We start from the raw sequence: 22,228 nt of genomic DNA on the forward strand, positions 1-22,228 counted from the left end.
AACGACAATTTCAACAAAGTACACTAATTGCAGTTGAATAATAATTATAAGGATGGCCTTTTAATTTATAACTATACCAAGTTCACTAATACAGTAGAACTCCGTTTATTCAAACTCCAGCCATCCGAATTTACAAATATCAGGAAATAAAGAATAGATGTTTTTAATTAAAATTTAATTGTGCAATTTACTTTGGTGCACATTTTAAAGTTAGTTTAAATGTAATTTCAATTAGCTGTATTATTTCAAAATTAATAAAAACTGTCACTTATTAAACTGGATAATTTGAGTTTTACTGTATTAGAAGATTCTGCTATATTTTAATATTGATGTTGGACGTAAGTAGGTCCATTATTAGAAACATCATTTCTATTCGCCTCGTGGTGTAATGGCCAAGACGCTGGACCCACACACAAAAGTTCCGAGTTTGATTCCCAATAAAAACACAAAAAAGTCATTTTCTCAACTTCGAATGTTCTGTGCTGTAATTCACCACTGTAATTAAGTCACGCGGCCTGTTTGTGGAGCAAAAAAAAATAGGTAGGTATATGATCTACCAAAATAATATTTTAAAGGAAAGGAAGGCCAGGAATTGAAATGCCATCTATTAAGCGCTAAAAACATTGTATTTGGTCTTATGTGTAGTTCATTCTTTGATGTCATAAGTTTCCAACAATAGATTTTTTGGCATGCTTTCAAGAGTGTGATTTATGGTCGGTTGCCCCTCAAGGTGGTTCTCTCAGTAAAGGTAATTGTCACATCCTGGGTGCGCATATTCGGGGTTAGGAATTGAGCCAAGGTGTCCACTCCATCACGGGGCATTCTGTCAAATGGATATCCCATGGAACGCCGGTCAGGGTAGAGCCTGTCCCGGATGCCGCAGTAACTGTCGGCATCGTTGCACGTCCCTGAGATGTCTTGCTCCACCTAGAAAAATAATATTTTAAAAAAATATGTTCCACGTTGACTGCCGAGTGAAGTAGTATACTGTACGTGTCATAAGGAAAAAGGCAGTTTTTTGCTAGTCATATTTTAAGATATGACACTTTTGATACTTATCAACTTTTTGCGAATTAAGAAAAAAAATGTAAATAATCATAAGTATGTCAATGAGAAACTTCAGCCCTACGGGAAATTGGATACAAAAATATTTTCTTCCGCGTAGTAAAAAATAAAGCATTAAATTATAAGACAGTTTCTTAAAAATGCACAAAAAAAAGATTAAAAATATTTTAATAAGTTCATTAGTTTGAAAATGGCCTTATTTATTTTATTTGTTTATTTAACTTTTCGTACATAATATAAATTGAACATTGGCGGGCTCATTTCCAAATGGCTATTTCTTTCATTTAAGTTTCAAAGCGTTTTCAGTAGAAAAAAAAAAAAGAAAAAAAACTAATCATCATTATTCCCTTTCCACACCTAATGGTGCATAGGGCACTGCATTGGTACAGCAATCACAGCGTATCTTGATCATTTTTGTTACATATAGGTAAGATGACAAAGTACATTATTTTTCTCAAAATAAAAAGTTAAAATTAAATTTATATCTTGATGTAATCACTTTGTAAAGCGCCCTTGAAGTATTATATTACGAAAATGGCGCTATATAAGTTATCCATAATTATAATTATGATCAGTCTTACGCTTCAGGTACCAGTCCAGGGACTATAAAAAAAAAATATATATTATTTTTTTCACAACTGATTTCGGGAGTTTAATATTTTTTTTTTTTAAATATACATATTGAGAACAGCAAAGAAACAAAGCAAGTTTAGCACCTTTATAACTAAATATAACACGACAATATATGAGCCAAAAACTTTTTCTTACAAAAGCAGAATTCTAGTGTGAAAACACTCCTTTAAATATATATTTCATATTAACCATGTCGGGAATTGAACCCGAGACCTCTTGCATGGTAGGCAAACGCGCTGACCAACAGATCATAGAGATATACAAAAATAGAAATAACAATATTTGTACATAAATTACCTTAAATCAATAATAGTACTCAATGGGAAAAAGGAATAAAGAGGAAAGAGGAAAGGAGGATAGATTAACTCTCGTGTGGCTGTGATGTCACACTAGTTGACATACGATACAAGACTTGATATATCTCTCTTATTTTTTTAAATGACGAACTCGTATTTGTCGCAATCTTCAAATGGACATTTTCACACCGGATTTGGAAAGTAATTTTTTTTACAGAAAATATTTATCCTTGCTACGTGAAGAATTAATGTCCGCTAATTCAACAACACATCTGTATAAGAGAGAGCACGAAGATATAACTCATAACAAGGAAGACAGAGACGCTGCTCTGTGGCGGGTGTTGTGTAAAACAGATTCAGTCTTCAGTTGGTTGATGACAGTGATGGGGGACGCATGAAGTAATATGAGCGGCCTATTTATGATTATAATTTATTTTGCAATAACAGGGCTAAATTTTATGTTTATTTGCATAAATTATGGAAAAGGAATTATTTAACAGTATGTCTCTATGTTTTTTTTATTTTTTTAATGTCTGAACTTGAGAATATTCCGTCTTTTACTAGTGGTAACACGATGTCATCATCATACATCACCGCACACAAAGGAATTATTTACCAGTCTTTTGAGAGTTAAGGAGGAGAAATGAGATGTTTTTTCAGATGTTATTTAAACAGAAATACTGTAGAAACATCGATAGTGGATGTGAGATGATTCCACAATCGAGCCAATGGCAATTTGAACTTACCCTGTCTCTCGAATAGTTGGAAATCATGACAAACAGTTCGCAGGGCAAGCCCTGCGTTGTGCCTTTAGGTATGAGCATGTGGTTCGGCCAGCCGCATCCGCAGAAGTTGAACTCCGCAGATTCGGGAGTGCCATCTGCAGGACGGTTCAAGTCCAAGTTGCGGAAAGTTCTGTCGAAGGGAATAGTCACCGACGACTGGTCGGATGACCGGTTGATTGTATTGTCACCATCGTTCACTGGGGATTAAAATAATAGTAATAATAATAATGGTTTATTAACCCCTGGAAAAGAATATTGATTTACAAAAAAAAAATTTTTTCCTATCATTAAAAAAAATTCTACAAATGTTCTTTTTTAAAACATGATCCTGGGTGCAGACCAGGTTTCCGTGAACATGTCTCGCAAAACTACACAGTTTTATTCCTTCCTTCCTTTTTACCTTGGTAACTGCGCACGCCCCTTGGATCCTTTTTTCTTTCACTTGGGTAAGAAGTGTGACTTTCCATCTTATTTCACCATCAAAAAGATTTGGCAAACGGGCTGGCTATTTTTAAACATTGAAAGAGTTTTGATTTTTTTTAAAGTATTTTTTCTCTGTATATGGTAATGGTTTTTTTTTTCTCCAATATGGTAATAAAACGAAATTTTTTGCCAAGAACAATTAGAAAGTTAATGCATTTTTTACACGACAATTCGCTCGGGCAGGTGGTTCTCACGAAAGGAGTTCTAAGGGTTTACATATTTATTTCCATAATTTAGTACAAATCTTATATCACTATGTTTATTAAAACAAAAAATCCCACAAAGGCGTGGCCTGTGCGTAGGTATACTAATCTAGAATGTATTATGAAATTTATGGTGTGAATGTGAAATAGACATGTAAAATAAAAATGGCAAGTTATATATAGGCTTTGTAATACCAAAGTAGATAGAGATGGATGAAAAGTTAACCATGCCATAACGGAATTTTTAATGTCTAAGGAATTGTCAAATGTCATATAAGTTAAGTATACCATTTTTTTTATGTACTGATGAAGATAGTGTTTGTAATTCCTGCTCAGGTTGGTTTGGCCCAGGTCTTAAAGAGGATATAAATTTAAAATCTATAAAAACAGACTCCTTTTCAACAATAAATGTTAGTAGTTTTCTCTGTACTTTTATTTATACATGCTGGGTTCATAGTCTATGATTGATGACACACATGTATGCTAAATCATTTCGTCTGAAATATAGAGCAACAACCGATGAAGCAAGTCTTCATTTTATACTGGATCCAATACAACATATTCTGCAAGTCTTAAGTATTGCACGTAACGACGAGAGCAACGTCCTGCAGTACATTAACATTGTTCCTACCATGGAGAAATGAACAACAAAAGAATGTGGCCTATGAAGAGACCACATGGCGTAGTAACGCCCAGTCAGCCTAATCAGTCAGCTCAAGCGAGTCAACCCAGTCGTGCAGCAAATCAGTTCTAGCATGTAGTCCAAGTGGAGTTACTTCAACCCCTCATCGCCGCTACGCTCGCGCTCCACGGCAAAGTGTAGTACCTTATTCAGGACGCAATAAATACACATCTCTCCAGTATTCTCTCACGGACGTTACTATGTCCGTCGTTTATTTGATTAAATATTCAACTTGTATTTAAATGTGAGTAAATAGTAAATTCTACATTCCAACCTGTTTCTTCTGTCTACGCTTCAACTGGCGTAGGAACTCCTCAACACACACCCTCAAACACCTACATATATACAGAATCAAAAAATGCCCTGACGGGATTGATATAAATATTAGATATTTTATGTAACTGTTAGTTTCGTCACAACTGTTGCGCGTTGGTGAGAGAAGTTTTCTTCTGAATCTTTTAAGATGGTACCAAGTTACTAAACTTTAAAAGTTATAATTTGTAAAACTAACATGTCACTGTAAATTTATCCAACTCGATCATCATGTGTCGCTGGTCACGGAAGAGTATGGGCAGACCCCTCTCATCAAACTTGGGGGCGAGGAAGATGCGGCAAGTTCCCATCACCTGGCCACCGGATGAATTGTTCACTGTAATACTGTAAAACAACACAGTCAATGAAAGAATTACCTTTAAAATCTTATCGGATAATGTCGAAAACAGAGACAACTAAAGGGCACACATAAATGGATGAAGGTAAATGATTTTAAAATATGAATATTATATTATAGTGGTCAGTAACTCCCTCTCTTTGTTTGTGATACTTAAAACCGCTTCATGCACAACCGAAGTTCCAAGGCCTCAATTTTGTTCATCGTTGAGACTTTGAGAGTCCAACCCTCCACTCCGTGCAGCAACACTGGCAACTCATAACAAAATAAAAATCTTCTGTGTTTTTATGTTCTTACTTGTAAGTGAAGGGTTCATGCTGCAAGTGGGTGAACCTTGCGAAGACAGATCCCCGAGGAGTGAAGTCCATTCCACGGGACAAATCCAAGTCGCTCTGCTGCCAGAAGGTCTGCAGTTGGTTGTCTCCGTATCCGGGGACACTAGCTGTCAAGCCTGTCACCGTCACCCCTGGGTGCTCCAACTAAAGCGACACATGTCAATGTACTGAGGGTCTTGACAAAGAGACGGATACGTCTCGTCGGTATACATTAAAAAGTGGGTAAGTAGCTATATACTAATACTTACTAACATTACTTTAAATAATTATTCCCCTTATATCTTTCAGTTTATTGATTATTATTATCACGCCATAACAAAGGAACAGTTGTGTTCCAAAATAGGTCAAATTCATTTTTTGGTGTGGTTCAAAGTCAAATATATATGGCGTTTGGAATGGCAAATTACAAAAGTGCTTCAAATATGAATTATATAGATCTAAATCCATTGCAACAGAGAGAAAACATGTTTGAGAAGGGAATATACATTTACAGGGCTTATGACCTGTCATTGGCTGGTTTAAGTGGCCTACGTTTAAACATGCACATTTCCTCAACTCTTCCATCTGTTGACTTTTGTAAAGTAAAAGAGCTGAAACCTTTATTGACATGGATGAGATTAATCTGGCTGAATTATTTCATTTACTAGAAACGCCTGAAAACACTTTCTCAATTTTATACTTCTTATACCAGTTAGTTTAACCAACAATGTTTTGAATATGTCAAAATATTTGTGGACAGGCTGGATTTATTTAGGTAACTGTTTATTTTAAATGTATCATATGTAACCTAACATAACCTTCATTGATTTGTCAAACATACCTTACCTAACCTAACTCTACATATATAATGTATGTAGATATGCAACAGATATAGCAAAGTTTCAAAGATATGCATTAATTGTTCGACAACAAAGTTGATGCTTTAAATATTAATTATAAAATTTCAGGAGTGCAAGTTAAAATGTCATATTTACCCTCGACACAGGGTATCGAGGCAGCCTTCCTTTGTGGAGCTGGAAGAGATCATCCACATAAGAATGCCAGCGGTAGAAGATCGGGTCTCTCATGGCTGTTGCTGCATCACCCATCACACTGAATGTTTCCTAAAATACAAGCATACCATTATTTAAATAATTATTGTTAGATCACATTAGGAAGTTTTAGTTTTTTCCGTATCCAGGCAGCTAAAGAATAGAGCTCTGTGTGTAAAATAGAACCGGAACCCTGGACAAAAGTTTTTGTCTCGATGGCTACTTACAGGTGAAAACCCTGCAAAAGGAAATCCACTGGGTTTGCCTGCCATTCTCAAGGTTCAGGGTTCAATACCTTGAAGGGTTGCCATGAAATATTTGTTTATAAGGTGATTTTACACTGTAATAATATTTCATTGTCCCTGAACTGCATGTAGCTTAAAACTGATCACTTTATCTTTATAAAAAGGCAATCAAAATTCGCTGCATTTGGTGTTCCGATGCATATGACCCCTGACATAGTAAATAAATAGACACATCTTCTTTTATCCATATTCGCTTTTAAGTGGAGCATGCCAGCTAGCACTCGTACCTCCTCTTATATCAATCCTGCGTTCCTTAGTTCTGTCGAATAAACACAAAAAATCATCATCGACTACCTTCCAGGACGGCGAGAGTCCGACAGGTGTGAAGAAGAAGCGACCTGGGTTAAAACTTTCAAGAGGCATCCGCACCATACGCTCGAGTCAGGTCCACCGCTGAACCCTCAAGAAGCTCATTATAGGAGGACTTTAATGCTGGTAATGAAATCAAACCACCTTATATCTAATACCTATTTACAATCAAGCATTAACTCTTGCATGGAGTTTTAGTCCCGACACTTATGTTTGAAAGTGAAACGTTCAATTGACAGAGAAAGGATGAAAGCAGCGAAATGAGATCCCTTAGATGAATGTATGGGAAATCAATGCATGATAGGGTTATGAATGATGAAATCAGGGGAGAGTGCAAATCTGAGACAGGTATAATTGTTAGGGTTAAGAAAGGGTCACTGAGATAATTTATGGGTAGTATATAAGCAAATGGATTGGGAAAGAATGGTAAAACTGATTTAAATGGCTAAAATTAATGGTAACATAGGACAAGGACGACCAAGGAAGACGGGGCATGATCAGATAAACTAAAACCTCAATTCTGGTCATATCAAAAGCAGCGAGTATGTATGACAAGATCTGAGGCTGGAAGAAGCTAGGAATATATGTCAGGATAGACGTGTGTGGCGGTCCATCCTCTCTGCTTACTCCTACAAAGAAATGCCATGACAGTAGTAGTAGATGGTAGCACTTACACTAAAAGCTTAGAAGATTGATGTTTTGAGTTTTGGTAAAGTGCCAGGATTCCCACTTATATGAGAGTACTGGCATTATGCAAGAATAACTTACCAGATGCTTGTGATCAGGATCGTGAGCCAGAGCAATGAAGACATGTCCCATGTTGTGCATGTCTCCGTAATAGTTCCTGTTGGGACTAATGGCAGAGGCCTCCATCATGTTACCCAGAATGTCTATTCCATTCTGCTCATTCAATTGCATTCGCTGGCCGTTCTCCTATGGGGCAGTAAAATCATAACGAAATAAAATAAATATTTTTTTTTGGAAACGACAACTGCATTGGCTCTCCACTTCCGGTGATGTGTAGCTAGTACACATTGCATCTAATAAATTTAATATTTTTATAAATATAGTAAATCGTGGGTTAAGATTTTCGGTATTCCTCCATTATACATTTACGTATCGGGTAAAATATTTTTTAATTTATGCTTATTGGGAACAGAAAAAGCATTTTATCAAAAATCGGAGATAAATCACAAATACAATAGAAAGTTTACCAATGTATTTTTTTAAATTAAATATAAACTTATTTCAATAAATCCTGAAGTCCTCTAACCCTTTCCCTCTTTAAATGTCATTCGCTGCTTCTCTCTTTCTAATGATGAGTACTGAGATTTGGATGTATAAAAAAAAGGAATAACTTACGCCCATGGCGAAACCCTGTTCAATGGCACCACGGAAACGATCCCTCCACTGTTCCAATTGAGAAATATCAGCCGTAATTTGATCCACAGGTCGGTTCAGATCGCTTATCTTTGTGTTGGCAAACCTGCAAAAACATAGAACATATTGTCTTGAATGTAGAAAGGTACACCAAAAATAATCAAATCAACACGTATTTATTCAGTAATTCGAAGTTGATATTGAATTATTTAAGCCATGACAGAAACAGCTAGAAAAAAACTTGAAACAGCTAGGAATGCAAATCTGGCATGATGATATCAAACTTTTTACATAACTGTTGAGATTAACAAAGTAATCTTTGAAATAAGCAAAAAGTATTGTAAAAACAGTATTTTTAGTGAGTGTGAAATCACTAACGTAAATTTAATATGTCGACCGGTTTCAGAACATGACTTCCTCTGTCAAGGCTTATAAATAAACTATTACTAAATAATATTGGGTGTTTTCACACCAGAATATTTCATAGTCCCTGGACTGGTACCTGAAGCGTAAGACTGATCATCTTACCTTCATGTAACAACATAATGATCAAGATACGCTGCGATTGGTGTACTCATGCAGTGCCCTATGCACCATTAGGTGCGGAAAGGGAATGTTGTGGTGTTGAAATAATATTTTAAGCCTTATCAAATAACAATTATGCAAATACTGTTATGGTGTTAACATAAGTTGTGTTTTGTTTTTTTCAAATTTAAAAACGAACACCAAAAGTACAACAAAATGGTTATATGTCATTTAAAAGAAAATTTTCTGCTCTACAAGATATTCTGGTTGTTTTTATGTTAGATATATTATTTTATTTGATTACAAGCCTTCAAAATGGAATGTCAAGTAGACGATTGGTGATGTTTATTTAAAAGCCACGTGTTACCTTGGTGGCCAAGTCCTACTGGCGACCATGGAGTCCATCTTAGGGAAATAACCTTCCTTGATGGGCTCTCGTACATTGTTGAACCTTCGCACTCGAGGAAGGTTATTGGAGAGACGTTCTGCGTTGTACCTGAGGCATTCACAAATACATTTTTACTGAGGAAATCACACCATGACTCAGAGGGTCAATCTAGAATGTCTACTGTGAGAAATGGAGGCATTATTTATATAATAATTATAGCCAGCATTTTTTAACGGGTAATTTAACCCATCACATAATGTAGACTGTGAATCTCAGGAAGAATTACATAACAATAATAATAACGATCATGGTTTATTAACAAAAATTACAATTTCTCAATCAACTACATACATACATACTTAGGTTATAGATTTCTCTGGATTATGTCTAGTCTGCCTAACTAGGCGCAACCTGTTTTAAGGCAGACATTTTTATGCAAAATAAACAATAACATGACTACCTACTGGTTAATTTATTATAGAGCTATACAATATTTAAATATACCATTTATTATTTTAGTAAGTTTTTCGATTTTTCTCTTCCTAAATCAAGTAACAATTTTATTTCAAATTTATTTAATTGAATTCGGGTCATGGTTTTGTAATGTTCAGGTAACATATTGAATATTTTGGGGCCCAGAAACTTTTTTTTTTTTTGCCCAAATTCAGAGTTTGTGGTAGACCCCATGACCCATCCTTTAGTTTGACTTCTGGTAGAATAATTTGCTTTCACAAACATAATTATTCTAGATATAAATAATTGCCGTATATCTTATATATCGAAATCCACAAACAACTTGGCGCTGAGGTACCTGAAGGGCTTTTAAAAAAATATTTTGATAATCGATTTTTGAGCAGATTCGAGAGGTTTTAATTTTGATTTATAATGAATGCACCTTATACTAGTTAATGTAATATTTTAATAAAATATGTTGAAAACTGTCAGCACTTGTTCCCTTAAACTCAAACCGCCATAGTCAAATAAAAAATTGAGCATTCCGAGTGTTTTAGATTCAACGGCTATTTGAAAAATAAAATCGATTAGAGATAAGTGGACAAGTGGTACTGGGCGCGTCCGCCTATCATGCTTAAAGTCCTGGGTTCGGTTCCTGGGAAGCAGTGGCGGATTATCCAGGCAAGTAAGTCCGAGACGAAGGTCTCCAAAGTAATGGCGGCGCAGATGCTTTTCCATCTGCATCGATATGTATTCTGGGTATTTGAAACAATACTTTGTACAATAATATTACTATAGCTAAATAAGCAGAATTACCACATACAGCCATTGCAATTTAAAATGTTCTAAGAAATAAAGAACCTGAAATAATTTACCATAACAAGAGAACATGCGTACCGATGCTGATGGCTGTCGGCAACTACAGGGTAAGCAGAGTTTTTCTTACTTTAGTAGAAAAACTACCTTTGCTCAATATAGTCTAATAACCGACTTAATAATCAGAATAAGTGCCATCTTTGGACTATGATAATTAACTTTAACAATTATGCAAGTCAGAAAAGTAGATGGCAAGTTGCAATAAAGTTGCGAGAAAATTGCAATCACTACTGTCTTTCAATAAAAAAATTGTTCATAGCATTATGGAACTATTTTTAATGATTACCGTTAAGAAAAATTATCATAAATAAATTTGAATATTTTATTTTATTTTATTAACATAAACTGCAAATCTGCTTTTTACAAATATTTTTAATATTAACGTATTTGGCTTAATATTTTTTTTTTTTTTAAAAACATGAATTTACTTATACCCAAGATTTATATTTAAAAAATTAACCTAAAAATTATACAGCATATTCAGTAGAAAGTTTAAATAATAAAACATTCTACAGTAAAACAACAAGAAAATCATAAGTACTGTTTCACACAGCTAGGCAAAGTGAACAAAAAACTGTAAATATATATATATATATATATATTATGAAATGCATGAATAAATAAATATAATTACCATTCACCATCTTTGAAAAAGTTCAAAAGGTTTGTTCTATAGGAACAATACCCTACACTAAATATATCAGATACGTGGGAATATCTATTGCCGAGTTCAAGAAGTCTATTCAATACGGCATTACAAGTATACACTGTCCGTGAATTGTTGCTACAAAACGGTGGCACCTGTCTAGTCATTCTTCCAGGCACCCTGAAGTTGATGAGAGATAATAGTTCAGGGCAATCCCATATTGAATTTACAATTTTGAATAAATTTAAAAGGTCTATAATTTTTCTTCTATCGATAAGTTTTAACAAATTTAATGTTTTTAGTAAAAAATCGTAATTTAAAAATTCATGACTGATTCTAAGTTTAAAATTTATATACCGTAAGAATTTTTTTGGACTCTTTCAAGAGAATTTTGGTGACAGTTGTAGTGAGGAGTCCATATTGTAGAGTTATACTCTAACTGGCTTCTCACTAATGAAGTATACATCAACTTCAAAGTGCCTATGTTATCATCTTATTTTATTCATCTTATTTTTAAGATTTCTACAATATTTTTTATGAATGCATTCACATTTGGTAGGGGTCAGAGAGGCGGCGATGACCCAGAGTGTTGTTGACATTATTTACCGCCACTGCCAGAAAGCTATTAAAGTACAAGTACAAATTGTTATGCAGCGTTCAAAAATTCATACTATAATGATTATTCAAGTCAACATGACTTTGTTACAAATATTTTTTACTAATTTAATTAGTTACATAGAAAGATCTCGTCCTACCTTGCGATAATCTGCTGGTGCATGTAGTAGAAGAGTTCTCCTCTGCGGTCCTTTCGCACAATTGACAGATCGGTGGCATCGAAGGGATATACTAAATGCCAGTGCCAGTGATGAAGATTGATGCCAAGATCTTCACGGAAGTACGCCACACGATGCTCCTCATCCAAGTCTGATGCTGTGTAGTCTTTCGGGATGATGATGGGCATCTAAAGAGCAATAGCATTTTGCATGCTGTGGTTCAGTTCCATACAGAGATAACTATAAATTACTAGTTTTGGGAAATGGCCGACTCAGATTTTGACTCACCTAAATTGATTTGTAACAAGTAATTATTTATAGCACCTTAAGTGAAGTATGTATGAATATATATTTATGTGAATTATATACACAATGGTTACTAGTTTTAGGATTAAAGTTGTTATGCAAATTATTACAATGTTTTAATTAGTTATGGAGCTGAGAGATTGTTAAGTTTATTTATTTCCATTTGAAAACATCTGTCTAACAAGAAAAAAAAATTAAGAGTTATACTTTTGTAGAATTGACAAGGAATGATTTTTTTGATAAAATGAATGGTATAAGTCAAAACTCAATTTTTTTAGTTATTTCTCTGTGAAACTGAGCCATCAATATTTTTGTGAAATGTCCATTGCACATTATTTCGCATTAAAAAAAAAGATGTTGCCTTAGTGGGGTGTCCCGTGCCGATGGAAACATTTTACATTTTGATGCATACTCACTAATATGTGGATTTAACTGGCAGATTTTCTATGTGACAACTAATTTTTACCCAGAAATTTCACTATTCAATCACAATGTTTTTACATTTTTTTTTTAAATATGTACACATAAGTAATACACACATACATGTTCGCAATCAAATCGAATGAATAAAAAATACATTTTTACTTTTTAGATAGTATGCAAATTAAATCAAGAATTGGTTTGTCAATAAAAAGGATAGTTTATGTCTATAAAAAAGTCCTGGAATGGCGACCTAGAATGGGTAGAAGAAGTGTTGGCAGGCCTCAGACAAGGTGGTCTGATGACATAAGACGAGTTGCAGGAAGTGGTTGGATGCGGTTGGCTCAGGATAGGGAAATATGGAGACTAAAGGGGGAGGCCTATGTTCACCATTGGACAAGAGACGGCTGATGATAATTATGATGTCTATTTGTCTTACCTATGAAAGGCATAATTAATTTTTAATTAGTTGTTTCGTTTACAACATTACATGAATATTTAAAAAAATATATTAGTAATACAAATATATTAGGAGTGTTGTCAAGTTACGGAAGGTGTTGACCTCGCTCTTTCATGACATTGGTCGTAGGGAGTCAGAAAATTTGATGCATGCCACGGATTGGAGAACCTTACTGGATGTCAAAAATAAAAAATAAGGAATAATTTAAAAAATATATATTTATAGATGACAATCATGAAGTTTTGCATAAATAAATTGTCTATGTTTTTATGAATGTATGTATGTGTATGCGCATGGGTGTATGTACGTGTGTGTGTGTATGTACATGTGTATATATGTGTATATTTATATATACATGTGTGTATATATGTGTATGTCTGTATGTATATGAATCAAAATGTGTATCCGAATAAGTTTATATTTTGTTTGTCTGTGCTCTATATTAATTTGTTAACTATTATAATATATAAAAATGTAATTGCCTAGCTTGGAACGGGGTATGTACCCTTGTTAGCTGGGCAAAGTGAATATGGAATTGTATTTTGATAAAGAGTGTGAATAAATAAATAAATAAATACTTTTTCAGAGTCCAATTATAATGTTTGTATGAACAAAAAACCAAACTGATAATATGAGCAGCGGGTGAGATAGTTGAGAATTTGTTCTGATAAATATTTCCACAAGAGACCAATATGCAATAAACTCTAACTAATCTTGAGTTACAGTGTCTTGTCTCTCGAGATCAGTCCATTATCATCAGGGATGTAGTCTTTAGGCGATGCAGTTATCACAAATTCACTGGAGACGCAGAACAGTACACTCGTATTATGAGGGTATGGCAGGTTGTGTGAGAATAATTTTCAAACACCAGCGGCGGCGTAGCCGATAGTGAAAGTTCATAGATTCATGCAGAGGGCGTCAAAAACCCATGAATAAGTGCTGCCAGGCGTAGTCATTTCATAACACCAAAATTAGCAAGCACTTACCTGCATACGGTTTCCTTGCTGAAATAGCAGCTGAACAAATTATCGGTTTAACTTTCTCGCCTATATCAGCCTTTTACAAATATTTTAAGTTTATTGCAACACCAGAATAATTCATGTAGTAAGTAACAAACTTAACAATTTAGAGAATACTATTAAGATTTAGAATAAAAAAACATAGAGGTAATGCTAAAATATTTCATAGTAAACACCACAAATATTTTTTTATGTATAAAAATAATAATAAGTGTGTGACTTTATTGAAACATAACAGTTGGATAATTTTGTGGGAAAGATAAAATTGTTGAGGTATTATTTTCAATTGTATCTATTGTTTATGTTCTGTTCTGTTGTGTATTCTTTGTTATTAATGATGTATTAATTATTGATGCAATTAAAAATACTTGAGCACAATCAAATAAAGGTAAAATATGTACATACATATAACAAACATAATATATGTACTTCAAAGTGACTTCAAACCACAAAGATAAATTATAAATTGTTTATAGAAGCTATAATTATAATGACCACCGGATATTGGGCAGGAAACACTTAAACAGAGAAATAATCTAATGCTGAAATTTATTATTTATAGTTTGTATTGTTTCTATATTTGGAAAGCCAAATAACAAATGAAATAATAATTGACCATGCATAAACAATTTCTGAATATTAAAATTAATACTGACAAAAACCTCACAATGCAAAATAGATATCAAATTCATACGCAAAAATACAAAACAAATTTTATAAAAGAACCTCTCACTGTGTTATAATAATACTTACTCGTGAACCATCGGGTACAACTGTAGCTTCTTCTCGCGCCTTTGAGAATACGGTGCTGTCCATATATTTATCTGGGAAAGTTTGGATGAAATTAGGCAGTTGAAGATCCTTTGTGTCTTCTCTGAAAAACATTAGTTTATTTAAAACTGACCCTCTTCTCTTTAAAAAAGCACACATTGCACATCTGATAAAATATAGCTATCTGATAAGTCATAGCTCAAAAAAGCTGAGATATGAAAATAACATATCTTAAAAACATGTCTTCATCTTATAATTTTATTTAGATTTGTCTCAAGCGATTCAATTACGTTTAAATGACGTCATCCACAGCTACATGACGACAGCTAAATAACGGCATCACTCTCTTCGAAAACCAAATCATAATAGAAGAATTTTAGTACCTGTGAAGCAGTGCTACGGACAAGCAGTAGTTAAACATGTAGGGATTAATACGTTCTCGGCAGTACACTCCCACAGATTGGAGGTCATCTGTGTTGCGCATTCCTGGAGAAGGAAACAAGTTACGGTCAAATTAAAACTAGAAATTTCATCACACCACGGAGAACAGTAAAGAAACAGTGGATATCATAACTACAACTGATTTTTAAGCTGACAACATTAAATTATAATTGGCTGTTATATGATTGGTTACAAGATCACAGTGTTCTATTTAAGTACGTGTTAACGTAAGTTGTGTCTGTTTTTTTTCCAAATTTAAAAATGTTCATACAAAGTAAAACAAAGTGGTAAAGTTACATGTCGTTTGAAATAAAAATTTCTGCTCTACAAGATATTGTGTTTGGGTTACAATTATTATTTTATTTGATTATAAATCTTCAAAATGGAATATCAAGTAGACGAAAGTGATCATTTTCGACACCTCCTTTTGTTCGTATTCAATCGAGGGAATAAATCTGTCAAAGCTGCTTGTGATATTTGCACAGTGTATAATAAAGATGCTATGAATGAAAGGACAGCTCATAGATGGACTTTTCCCATTGATTTAAGATACAGTCATTCAATTCATATGCTCAGCCAATTCTGCGGTGGTTTAAGGAGATTTGTAATAAAACATCGTCAGGAATCTTGATGTCACAACTGACAAGGTCAAACATGTTGCGCTTTTGTGGAGACATATTTTTTAACAATTTTATTTTAAAAGTTATGTATGAAAACATTTCTCCAAAATATTTACGTTGATTTTGAAAATACAATTATATTTTCTAAATCCATTTCACATATTTTTATCGGTATTCGTAGTATGTGATATTTCGGTATTGAGATATTAATTGACAGCTTTTGATTTAACACTAAAATCCCACAAATAAACCTAGTTTTGATCAATTTCATGCAAAAGGATTGAAAAATATTTACAAAAAGTCAACATAAGATGTTTTGCTCATGGATTTATTTTTAAAAAGGATGTTTATTATAACATAATCATGACAAAGGATAAATATATTATTTATATCACATCTTAAAACCACAATTTTTTTTTTATTTGTTTAAATAATATTCTGAATATGTATTTGGTGGATATACACTTCTTAATTTATTTGTAGGCTGGAAAACGCGCACGACATTTTGATTTAGTTTATTTGTCAATTTCAATAAAATCTGATTACAATTATTTATAAACAAAAGATGCTGACTGTAATTGACAAAAAAGTGCTAGATAATTTGGTAAAGTTTTCGTGTGGTGTTAATTAAATAAATTATATAAAATATTAAAAATACCCATGAAGATATCAATAAGACGGGCGGCCATCTTTCTGTGAGCAGGGAGGAACAACGAAAAATTCTCTCTCCTTTTCAGTTGCAGTGGCAAGTCTAAGTTGGGAATCGTAATGTTCTGAACAGGGATAACTTTGCCAGTGTCTTCGCCAAATCTGCTGGACAGCTGTGGCGCTATAGGACGGTACCTCTCAGCCTGCGAACAACAAAAGGTAAATTAAATTTAAATTGTCAAATCTTCAGGACTGGTGCTTGAGCGACTGATAATGTAGGGCTTTTTCCAAAACTGACTATTTCCAAATTTGATATTTTTCAGAATGTGTTATTTTTTATTATAGACTATTTGAAGCAAAAACATTTTTTTTTGTTTTGAATTTTTCCTAAAATAAAAATAGTCAGTTTTGTGGAAATATTTTTTTTTTTGCAGAACAAACTAGTTCCTGTATTGGAATTGTAAATATTAGAACATATTAGAAATACTGCATTTTGAAAAATAATATTTTCCAAACTACAAACACACCCAAAATTTGAGCATTTTGTGAAAATTAAATACATTAGCATCTTACGGGTCCCTAAATATATATGATAAAATTCGGTTTTTAATATTTTGGAAATGGTCAACAAAGGGAAAAAACCCAACAATTTTGATAAATATTGCATTATGCGGAAAACGCTTTTAAACATTTATAGGACATCTACATAAACCCCTTCAGTCCGGGTATTAGAAATTAGTTGATTAGCAATGATGTGTCATGTTTGACCACAAGGTTAATGCTTCAAATATTAATAACTTTAAAAATATTTTAACTTAAAATATTTTGCAACTTATGATATCAGCTATAGGTTACACAATTTATATATATATATAAAATCATAATACATGATTTTAAAGTCAGTTATTATTTGTACTGAAAACAGATTGGAAATAATTTGGTAATGTTAAAAAGTAACAACATTGATGATCTATTATATCACTAATGTAAACAATGTCTGCACCGATGACATTTGTCCACAATAAAAAAATATGCCACTAATATGTAGCTTTGTCTTCAAAGGTGTACAAAATTATAATAATCTCCCCAATGAACTAAAAACTATTAAAAATAATAAATAAATTTTAAGTAAGTCTAAAGAAGTTTTTTGAACACATGTAAAAACTGCTTTAAATTTTAATTCGTATGAATGTATTATTATTTTATGTTTTTTTCTTTATACATCCTGTTTTTTTTTTTCTCATGTACTCGTAGATTTAAAATGACATAAACTCTTATAAATAAACAACTACAACAGTGTAAGTCACTCTCCAAGCACAAGAGTTAGTATCTTTTTTTGGAGAGTTACAGTGATAACATTTACTAGATGTATAAAAGTGGATCTCTATAGAATTTTTAAAAAACATGTACCTTTTTTAAAATAATTAATTTAAAAAATTAAAAAATAGTGGCTTGGTGGGATGAAGCCTTTTAAAATGTTATTCTTTTTATGTTATTATTATTTTTGTGAATTTGATTTTTTTCATGTTTAATAAAAATATTTTGTAATTTTATACACAAAATGTCTTATTTCTGTATTTATTTTTAAAAAATAGCCATGATAAAAAAAAAAAAATTGGCAACATTGCCCAAAATTTCAAGTGAGACATTGCACCTTCGGTGCAACAAAGGCACAATTCAGGACACCTTTTTTTTACATCTTTTATTAGCAGTTTTTTTATAATTCAGAATAAGCTTTTAACGTGAAACTATAGAAAAAACAATCAATTAATTCAAGATTTAAAACCTACTGCAAATAGAAATCCGGTAATAAGGCAATAAATGCGAAAAAAAACTTAAAAGTCCTCTCCTGTAAAATTAAAAAAATAAGCTGTTGTGCCTTTGTTGCACTGAAGGTGCGACATATTCAAATTTGAGTTTTATTTGAAATTTCCAATGAAAGAAAAACGTTAAGGTTGTGATTCCATGGTGGTGTCATGACTCATAGATCAGAGGTTCAAGATTTGAACCCCTCTCTACCACAACTTAATTTTCATTTTCTATCATTGAACATTTAAAAATAGTTTGAAATGGCCCCGAAATTCAAATACAAAAATAAAAACTACATCGGATACAAAATTCATACATCAATTAAATTGTGCAGTAGTTGGCGTAGTATATGGAAGGATCTGACGCTGAAAAAAGAAAAACATATTACCAGGAAGTTTTCTGGAGGCTGGAAAACTGCTTTTTCTTCACCCTTCGGAACAAAAACGGGTTCCGTCGGGCGATCGAACAACAGCAAAAGATTTTTTTTGTCAGACATCTTGAGAGTTCGACAGCTGACCTAAATTGTAAAAAAGAAACCATAATAATTTTGTAGATATTCTTATTTTTAAAAAGTATGCTTTATTCTAATATGGGATCTTTATACTAAGTAAGAAGGAAAATAAAATTATGAATCATTTTATTTTCACTATGCTTTACACAAAACAATCAGTGTTTACTTAATTTTTTGGAACTTAATTCATGACAGTTTAAATATTGAAAATCTATTGCAAATAAGTAAGGATTCTAATTGTTTTATACCTATTAATTTTAAATGTCTCACTTTAATTTAATTGCCTTGAAAAAAATATTTTTTACTACCAGTTTTCACTTTTTCATGTACATCCTGTCTTCAAGGCAAACTAGATATATATGTACAGTAGAACTCAGTTTATCCAAACTCGTCATCCGGATTTCCAAATATCCAGATCATTATCAGGAAATAAAAAATAAAAGAGATGTTATAATAACAATAAAAAAAGGGCGCTGACGGCCGGCATGTTTCTTCACCAAAGAAATTAACTTTGATGGACATGTTTAAGTGAGGTTTTATGTGATGACGTCGGGCACCTATTAATGCGGATAATTTGAGTTTTATAATTAACATTCATAAAAAAAAACATTAAAGATACAGAATATAGTTCAGATTTACATAATTTATTTGATAAAATTATGATTTATCTAAAATCGGTGTGAAATAATAAATAAACCAATCTACAAACAGCATTTGAGTAAACACTATGTTTTACATTATATCTAAACATTACCCAAATATAAACTATATGCTTAAAAATCACTATGAAAAAACTGGTCCAAAATTAGACACTTTCACTGACAAGTAAATACATAAAATGCGAGGCCTAATCTCAGGGCAATCTAAATCTTTAAAAAAAATCCACTGCTAAAATATTTTAAATAAATAAAAATAATTTGAACTGCAACATAATATCATCATCATCATTCCCTTTCCGCACCTAATGGTGCATAGGGCACTGCATTGGTGCACCAATCGCAGCGTATCTTGATCATTTTTGTTACATAAAGGTAGGATGATCAGTCTTACACTTCAGGTGCTACTCCAGGGACTATAAAATATTCTAGTGTGAAACCCCTTTTTAAATAAATATTTCAATAATTATAATATACATAATATAATATAGACAGAGCATATGTTTTACTTTCGTAAAAATTAGCTTAACAAGTGTTCCAGAATACAATTCAATGTTCTGCCGTTCTGAGCAAGAAGGCATTCACAAACATTTTAAGTTTTGAGGAAATTGAGGTTTTGTGTATCTGGTTTTTTTTTACCATATATTCATCAAAACAGCTTTCTGTACATTTTAGATCTACTTATCATAGTAAGTTGTTTAGAAAGATCACAACTATTTCTCAGATGGCATTAAAAAACCAAAATTTAAAATTTTCGTTAGATACTGCATTTTAGCTTGGAAAGGCAGTATTATTCTTGTATTTTATCACAATAAAAAATATCTATCTCTTGTAATTTGTTATTTTGACTTATGTGGTTATACTCTTTCTATTGATATAATACTGCAGTTCCGTTCAAAATTTCTGGTGGCTATACACCACAGTTAATTTTTCATTTAAGATATGAATTTCTGAAATAATAATGGATTTGATTAGCCTCATATACTAAATATAATATCAACCACGGTTACTCACCTTTTAAAAATGTCAATAGGCTGCAGTTAACACTGAGCTCACAACTTTGTAATGTTTGATAAAACAAAATACTTATAAACTTTATACACATCAAAGTGAAGTGTGCATGTCGTTTATTTTAAATTTAGGGAAGTGTGCAAAACCATTCTTGTGTTTTGATTTTTAATCTTGTTGTGGTTTAACAAACCTCTGTTGATATTTCCTATACAGCGTGTGGTTTGTATCACCTTACCTTAGCTGAATAACATTAGGGTTAACAAACTAACTAATCAACAATTAAGATTACATAAGTTCAATTTAATAATTAAATTTTTGGCATTATTGGCACAATTAGACATTATCTTATCCATGATTGTGTAAATACTGCCGAGAGCGATCAATGTAATTTTAGTCAATCTTGCCAACATTTTTATCAATTTACAGCATTTCTGCCATTTACATTTATCTCTTTGCGACCGGCGGAAGTTTTCCACAAAAGATTTTGATTATGATCATATCAAACATATTAAACTTACAAAAAATACAGATGTGTACTGAAACTGGTCGGCCAAGAGTTTAAAAACTTATTAGACAAAAATTGTTTAACATGGAAAATTTTGCCTTTGGTTTATTCAAACCTTTTGGTTTAATTGTGTATATTTCAATATTTTTTTCTTTCTTTTTCAATATGTAAAATGTTAATGCTTATGTGGTTTTAATGTTACCATCAATACACACAAAATATCTCCACCTCATTTATTTAATCCTCGCAAGTTATTTTCACATCAAACAGGCTTGTTGTATCATTCTTAAAAATATAAGTATTTTTACTTCGGTATATTAATGTAGGTACTCAAACTAAACCATACAGAAGACTAATAAAATATTTAGGCATTCTATAACTACTGTCAGAGTACAAAATGGTAAAACTTGGAACTATGATTTTTTTGTGATGGTAACACTAAACAGTAAGTACCTTTTTTTGTGATGGGTTATGAGATAACAATGTTCTATTCAACCACTGTTACAAATGTTACCACTAGAGATAAGCTATAAAAATACCCGTTCCTTATATATCCCTGCTCTTAAAATGTACTCTCTTGTTCTCAGCTAACATGTATGGACAAGACTCCACCTAAAAAATCTTTAGTATTATATCTGTAAAAAAACTGTTTTTAGGTTGGTGAACCCCGGGAAGGCACAAATCAATACTTTGATGTGGTTAAATCAAATATTAAATTAACTGGTTGAATGTTTATTGAGATTAGTTCACTTAATGAGGAACTTCAGCCCCGCGGGAAATTGGATACAAAAGATGTTTTCTTATGCGCGTAAAAATTAGAGCATTAAATTATACGACCGAGAAGAAGTGGAAGAGGAATTGAACCTAGATATGCAGAAAGCAGCCAGTCCACAATTTTGGAAAAATGCGATACTGATGTTATCGGATGCAGTAAGGTCAATTCTATGTCCTGCTAAAAACAGCCAGACCGCTTTCATACAAAAAGTTCTTTTAATCACTTTCTGAAAATGGTGTCCATCACAAAAACGGCATTTCTCAATTAGCAGAAAACACCCACAGCACTAGAAAAATCTTAAAAAATTATAAAAATCATTCAAACTGGTCAGATACATAATTAAATTCTTGTTTGTAATATATGAAAAAAAATGAATATATTAATTGTTTAAAGTCAAAAGCATCCAACTATTGTGTAGATTTGTTTATTCACTCTTTT

General features: G+C 32.5%; 1 protein-coding gene across 1 annotated transcript; it reads right to left on the reverse strand.

The window, feature by feature from the left end:
• Positions 1-607: 607 nt before the first annotated feature.
• On the reverse strand, positions 608-20,561 carry LOC148279789 (phenoloxidase 2-like). The gene is made up of 14 exons (XM_088229408.1): positions 20,514-20,561; positions 18,721-18,849; positions 16,534-16,726; positions 15,198-15,300; positions 14,797-14,917; positions 11,821-12,026; positions 9,070-9,198; positions 8,160-8,283; positions 7,566-7,730; positions 6,127-6,255; positions 5,115-5,296; positions 4,659-4,804; positions 2,741-2,976; positions 608-927 (listed from the first exon to the last, which is right to left on the reverse strand). Exons 2-14 carry the CDS (start codon positions 18,826-18,828, stop codon positions 709-711), a joined length of 2,061 nt encoding a protein of 686 aa, XP_088085534.1. The 5' UTR covers positions 18,829-18,849; positions 20,514-20,561; the 3' UTR covers positions 608-708.
• Positions 20,562-22,228: the final 1,667 nt, after the last annotated feature.

Source organism: Micrasema longulum, unplaced genomic scaffold (genome assembly GCF_059751315.1).
Source record: "Micrasema longulum isolate JH-2025_06_02 unplaced genomic scaffold, ASM5975131v1 h1tg000664l, whole genome shotgun sequence".
Taxonomy (NCBI): domain Eukaryota; kingdom Metazoa; phylum Arthropoda; class Insecta; order Trichoptera; family Brachycentridae; genus Micrasema; species Micrasema longulum.

What these genes read in the sequence shown, in the direction of transcription:
- LOC148279789 (XM_088229408.1), bottom strand. Translation starts at nt 18,828, where the DNA reads ATGTCTGACAAAAAAAATCTTTTGCTGTTGTTCGATCGCCCGACGGAA. An exon ending in TTGTACCCGATGGTTCACGA is followed by an intron (nt 12,027 to 14,796) that starts GTAAGTATTATT and finishes ATTGCTCTTTAG; the next exon opens with ATGCCCATCATCATCCCGAA. An exon ending in GGATAAATTTACAGTGACAT is followed by an intron (nt 2,977 to 4,658) that starts GTTAGTTTTACA and finishes TTTAATCCCCAG; the next exon opens with TGAACGATGGTGACAATACA.